The sequence below is a fragment of the Atta cephalotes genome (genome assembly GCF_000143395.1).
Source record: "Atta cephalotes unplaced genomic scaffold scaffold00015, whole genome shotgun sequence".
Taxonomy (NCBI): domain Eukaryota; kingdom Metazoa; phylum Arthropoda; class Insecta; order Hymenoptera; family Formicidae; genus Atta; species Atta cephalotes.
The window spans coordinates 3,045,926-3,051,466 of NW_012130079.1; the positions used below are offsets into that span (position 1 = coordinate 3,045,926).

Here is a 5,541-nt window from a genome sequence, read left to right on the forward strand (position 1 = left end):
TTTATATATATATATATATATATATATATATATATATATGTCTGTATATGTTAAAGTAATTTAATTTACAAATTTTATCTAATAGTGGCGTAGCGTAAAAATTCATTGGTGAGAAATTGTCCCGGGATATAAGGCGCAGGTGGGCCAAGAATATCTTGTGCAGGACTGTGAATCTTAATTTGTCTCATATGAGTATCCCTGCCATTCTGATGATTGCTGATAACTGCTATTTGAATCATGAATGTTCTAATGGGCCGATCATTGATGTTTTTAATAGGAATCACTATCCAACCACTTGGTTCGTTCAAGTCCATCACTTCCACCTCCTGTAGATCGTTGAAATTGGTCCCAGCTCTGATGCTTATCCTGAAAGTTAGCCAAAACACCTTTACTAATACTAATTACTAATAGTAGCCAATGATTGCTGAATGCTTTATTTAGGCTTTATTTAAGCTTAGTTCCACCAATGTAAAATTAATTTTAATTTAATTTTGGTTCAATTTACTTTTTATCTTTTTCTAATATTAATAATTAGATTAGTGGAACTGAACTTTAGTGAAATCAGTTGATATAAACATTTTATCTTTATATTCAGTGAATAACAAAGATAAAAAGATATTTGTATCAACTTGTGTCACCAAATGGAAAGAATTTAAACAATATTTCTAAGCAATAAAAAGGATTGCTACCTGTTGGGAGTATAGCTCTCATCCAGCTTGTAATCTGTATAGATACATATGTCACGAATAGTTGTTTTCCTCTTGAATTGTATATTCACCAAGTGAGGCAGTTGTCCGTCCGATTGCCAGTACGTTTCTGTGATGTCATCACGAAGCTGGTCCACGCCAAATCCTGGCTTACAGCTAGACAAGCTCCAGATAGCATAATTCCCGACCTCCCGTACTCGACCAGTTAATTGCTCCTGTACGGGATCTATCTCCCCTGAGCGAGTATCTTTTATATGTAAGATGTCCCAATGTAATTTTACACTTGAAAACTGATTGAATCAATCGCGAGATACTTGCGAAGAAAAAAATAAAAAAAAAAATTGCAGTATACTCACCAGTACTTGTAGTCTTGTTGCTCATGATTAGTTAGGTTAGGCTTCTTCAAAACCGTTGTTCTAATGATTTTAGCGTAACTTCGTTATCTAATGTAGCTAATACTCGCTAGAATATCATACGAAATAACAGCGATTCCCAATCATTCATCATGCGATTTCCAATATTACGATAATTACTTCTAATTCCTAACGAAAGTTTTAACCCTATTCTATGCATTTTAAAAACCAGCCTGCTCTCTCTCTCTCTCTCTTTCTCTCTTTCTGTCTTGACTTGGTATCGAGATATCGATACTTCTCGAGACTTCAAGCTTCAAGTTCAAATCAATTTAAATCTTGATTCGATTTCGAATTTGCAATTGCACGTGCATAAAATTAATAATTATTTAAATTTGATTTAGACACATGAGATAAAAATTTATCGCCGAAAAATATCTCGTCTTTAAATTTCATCGCGACGAATTTTGAGAGACGGCTTTGTTGGGATAACAATACTTCAAATTCCAAATCCAAATAAATTCAAAATTTGATTTTGAGATAAAAATTTGCCGAGAAATATTGCGTCTTTATTGATAGACATTTTAATTCTTATCGCGATTTAAAAAAAATCGGTTTGTTATGTTATACGTTGCCATGGTTGAATTGATCGTGATATTATTTTATTGTTGCTTCAGTCTATCGTCGCTACTTTGCGCTGAAACTTGTAGGTGTCACACAAGTTGATACACTAATTGATATTTTAGGATGATTCGATAAACAATGGCAATTTGAATCAAGTTAACTTGATTAGTCTTGAGTCTTAAAATCAATCGATTAATTCGCGATGACATTGGCATTGTCGAGGATAGACTATACGACGGTGGGAGTCACCTCACGTGGCACAACCATCATATTTCCGCCTTATGAAGGGACGACGAAGCAACCACAAAAGTTCGCTATTGCAGATCACGACGGCGTGCTGCATATTTATGGTATAAATGTGCATATCTTATTACAATACAAAATATCTTAACAAATAAATAGTAATAAATAAGTAATTAATTGATAATAAGTAATTAATATTATTTAATAATATTAATTCTTAATTCATATTAATTAATAACTAACATATTAATTAATAAATAATATTATTCTAATAAGACAATATTGCAATTAATGTCAAGAGATGCTTTAATATCGTAATTATCTTCAAAATTTTGATATTAATGTTGAAATAAATATTATAAGACAAATATTATAAAATCTAAATTTAAGAAATATATAAAATCATCCTTCCTTGAACAGGCATGAAAAAGGGTGAATTGCAATTATCATTTAAATCCTTGCCCGGCCCAAAAATTCAGAAAATGGTTCTTGGTGGCTCAATAGGTATGTTGAGGGATAAAATTTTCCTTGCGTATGGCAGTTCTGTGAAGGGATACACGAAAAAGGGCAAGCTGTTCTTAGAGTTCGATACTAGTCTTATAGATCCGATTTCTGCGATGTAAGTTCACTTACATTCAGCTCAATTCCACGATGATACTTTCGATATAGTCCACAATCCCGTTATCATATTATGAAATGTCCTTCATAGGTACGTCCTCGGTCCTGATCTTGCGGCGTGCGCGCGTGATCTTTATCATCGGTACAGAGACTGCAAAGATGCCGATTCATATCTGACTGGAGAGACCTTGCACGATGTTGTGCTCTTACCTGGAGACGGCAACGTAGTATACGCTATTCTAGCTTGTGCGGATTGCGCAGTAAGACGTAATAATTTCATTGAATATGATTCGAGGATCCGTCTCAAGTCTTTTAAACTCCAATCGAGAAATGCAATAATTTTAGTTAAAAAAAATTGTTAGTTAAAAAAAATTGTACTTTCACAAAAAAAAATCGTTAATTACTTCATTCCATTTCTTAAAAGTTAATACTTTTGCGATTTTATCTAAAATATCCTTTTATTCTTGTAAAGTTTCTGCGATGGATTTAAATCTTAATTTTCTTCTTAGTTCTAAAAACTTACAGAGAAATTCGAATATAGAGTTATTTTCTAGGAATGCATAATTAATTCATCGATGTAATTCTACTTTCTAGGTACGTGTTTTGCACGGTACAAGAAATCCAACAGTTTTAAGATTGCCGAGCGCTCCTACGGTGCTTTCCATATATAGGTATTATTGATATTTCACATACAGCACACACACATTTCAAGTGAATTATTTTATATTCTTATCTCGTTTCAGAGAGGGAGAAATATACTCGAGAGACCGCGTTTTGGTCGGTACCGCGGATGGTAGAGTCGGACTGCTGATCCTCCAAGGCAACAAAACTCTCCGAATTACCTGGCTGTTAACTTCGACAGGCTCAGGAATCACTTCGTTGGATACATACGAGTTACAAGATGGTATAGACATCCTTGTTGGTCGGCAGGATGGAATCGTCGAGGTATATACATTTCCTGACGAAGATGTATCGTCCATTCTGCGCTATCATTATGTAAGTGATTGTCTATAGTCTCATCGAATTGGATATTAGTTAAGAAATAAATCATTGTAGAATGCTGGCGAGAGTATTAGTACAGTCATCGGTGGGATAATCGGCGTCACCAATTATCCTGAGGTTCTCGTCACGACTTACTCAGGACGAGTATTCGGATTGACTACTAGTCCTCCTGGTTTACTAGAAGCGGGACAAAGCGATATCGGATTGGCCAGATTGAAGCTGGAAATACATCAATTGCAAGAGAAACTGAATGAGGAGAAAGATTCGGCCAATTTCGTGCCGAATCCTTTAGCACCCTTGATATTAGCAGTGAATCATAAGTAACCGCAACAAAATTATTTATACAGTATAAATACAAAACAGATTAATCAGAATAAACTGAAATTGTAATAAAAATCAATTCACAGGATGGAATTACACAAAGAAGATGCTTCGTATTCCCTATCAGTAGAATTAGACGCGTCGATTGACAATATTCTAATACAATCCGATACGCCCATCGACCTGCTAGAGACAGAGAACAACAGCGCAGTAGTCAGCTTATCCGCTTGCAATCCTATAGAGGGCAATTTTCTCCTTGCTACTTATCGATGCCAAGTAAATGCAATTTTCTGTATATGTAAAACAATATAATCTTTTTGAATTTTAATATCTCTGAAAGTATGAAAAATCATTTGTAAATAGATTAATACAAATCGTCTAGAAATGCGACTAAGATCCATCGAGGGTCAACCAGGTACTTTGCAGATCTATGTAACGTCCCAGGTATTTTTTTTGTTATCTTTCAAATCCAAGATTCACATTATTAATATCTATGATAATTCTCAGGTGCAACCGAAACGTTGCCGTAAAATTACAGTTCCTATTCACGCTTTATCTCTGCATGTCAGATTGCATGAAGACGATAACATCACATCCAATGGTCCGTTTAATGAATTGAAACTAAATGGCCAATTCACCATTGCCGAAGTATGTTTCTTTATTTTGTTAATTTTATTGTGAGAGAAAACAATTGTTTATGAATTTCTTTTTCAGATGCACGCGTGGCTATCTTTAGTGTTACCAGACGTGCCCGAGAGGCCTCATATTAACGAAGGTGAAGCTGTTTTAGTATATATCTCGTCCTTCATCGGCACAATTCTCAAATGCAAATATAAGTAAGTTTATAATATAAAATCGCAGCCTTGCATTCGTCATTAATCTTTTGGTAAACTACAGAAAAGGGAGTGCGCTTTTTCTTGGCGAAAATATATCCACTATCATAATTCTTAGAGATATCTTGACGAAGGAGGCGACGAAACGAAAGTTAAAACTAGACGTCTTCTGCGGTAATTATTGGCGATTGTTGCATATTTCTCTTCGAAGTTGTAAAATGATCGTAAACATAAATCTTTACACAGAAGTAGCAGAAGGAAGCATATCTAGAGTCTTGGAGTTAATTCTTCCGCGTTTGAATGCGGCCTACGATTTAATCCAAAAAATAAAAATTCTGAATGCTCTCGAAGAGTGGGAGCTCCAATCCAATCCGAGAGAGAATTTATGCTCTGAATATCAAGAGTTGTTGGAAAAGGAGACGAAGATTAGATCGCTTATGGTAAAAGATACTGAAATCCTGAATAGGCTGCACGCTATCATTACCGATTTATATGTAGATTGGGAACGAGCGAAGCGATCTCGAAGGTAAAAATAAGATTCTTATCGGCGTGACCCAATTCTAACAATACTATTCATGTAACAGAATCAGTGGTAAGGAGGCTACGGCGAAGCTCCAAGATGCCCTCGAATCTAAAGACTTAGCTACCATCTTACAAATTTTCATCGGTAAAGTCGACGTGAGCGTGCCGACTCTAATACCCGCAGCTATTTAGATGTTCGGAGATTGCGAATGAATTGGACCAATGCATTTCTATAAACACATTCAAGTAAAAAATATATTTTTTAACGTTGATTCACAATAATATGTATATATATATATATATATATATATATATATATAT

General features: G+C 34.8%; 2 protein-coding genes across 2 annotated transcripts; one reads left to right on the forward strand and one right to left on the reverse strand.

The window, feature by feature from the left end:
- Positions 1-74: 74 nt before the first annotated feature.
- Positions 75-1,088, reverse strand: LOC105618042 (anaphase-promoting complex subunit 10). Its single transcript, XM_012199581.1, has 3 exons — positions 1,064-1,088; positions 690-954; positions 75-366 (listed from the first exon to the last, which is right to left on the reverse strand). The coding sequence occupies exons 1-3, from the start codon at positions 1,086-1,088 to the stop codon at positions 75-77; spliced, it is 582 nt and encodes a 193-aa protein (XP_012054971.1).
- A 795-nt stretch (positions 1,089-1,883) lies between these two features.
- Positions 1,884-5,412, forward strand: LOC105618043 (Bardet-Biedl syndrome 7 protein homolog). Its single transcript, XM_012199582.1, has 11 exons — positions 1,884-2,031; positions 2,345-2,543; positions 2,634-2,802; positions 3,137-3,213; positions 3,286-3,538; positions 3,599-3,864; positions 3,952-4,141; positions 4,229-4,513; positions 4,580-4,701; positions 4,763-5,224; positions 5,283-5,412. The coding sequence occupies exons 1-11, from the start codon at positions 1,884-1,886 to the stop codon at positions 5,410-5,412; spliced, it is 2,301 nt and encodes a 766-aa protein (XP_012054972.1).
- Positions 5,413-5,541: the final 129 nt, after the last annotated feature.

Excerpts from the sequence above, each read along its gene's own strand:
- LOC105618043 (XM_012199582.1), top strand. The coding sequence starts at position 1,884 with ATGACATTGGCATTGTCGAGGATAGACTATACGACGGTGGGAGTCACC. Across the intron at positions 3,214-3,285 it reads ACGGTGCTTTCCATATATAG|AGAGGGAGAAATATACTCGA; the intron begins GTATTATTGATA and ends ATCTCGTTTCAG. Across the intron at positions 4,514-4,579 it reads GCCAATTCACCATTGCCGAA|ATGCACGCGTGGCTATCTTT; the intron begins GTATGTTTCTTT and ends TTTCTTTTTCAG.
- LOC105618042 (XM_012199581.1), bottom strand. The coding sequence starts at position 1,088 with ATGAGCAACAAGACTACAAGTACTG. Across the intron at positions 955-1,063 it reads CAACAAGACTACAAGTACTG|ATACTCGCTCAGGGGAGATA; the intron begins GTGAGTATACTG and ends TACATATAAAAG. Across the intron at positions 367-689 it reads GAGAGCTATACTCCCAACAG|GATAAGCATCAGAGCTGGGA; the intron begins GTAGCAATCCTT and ends GCTAACTTTCAG.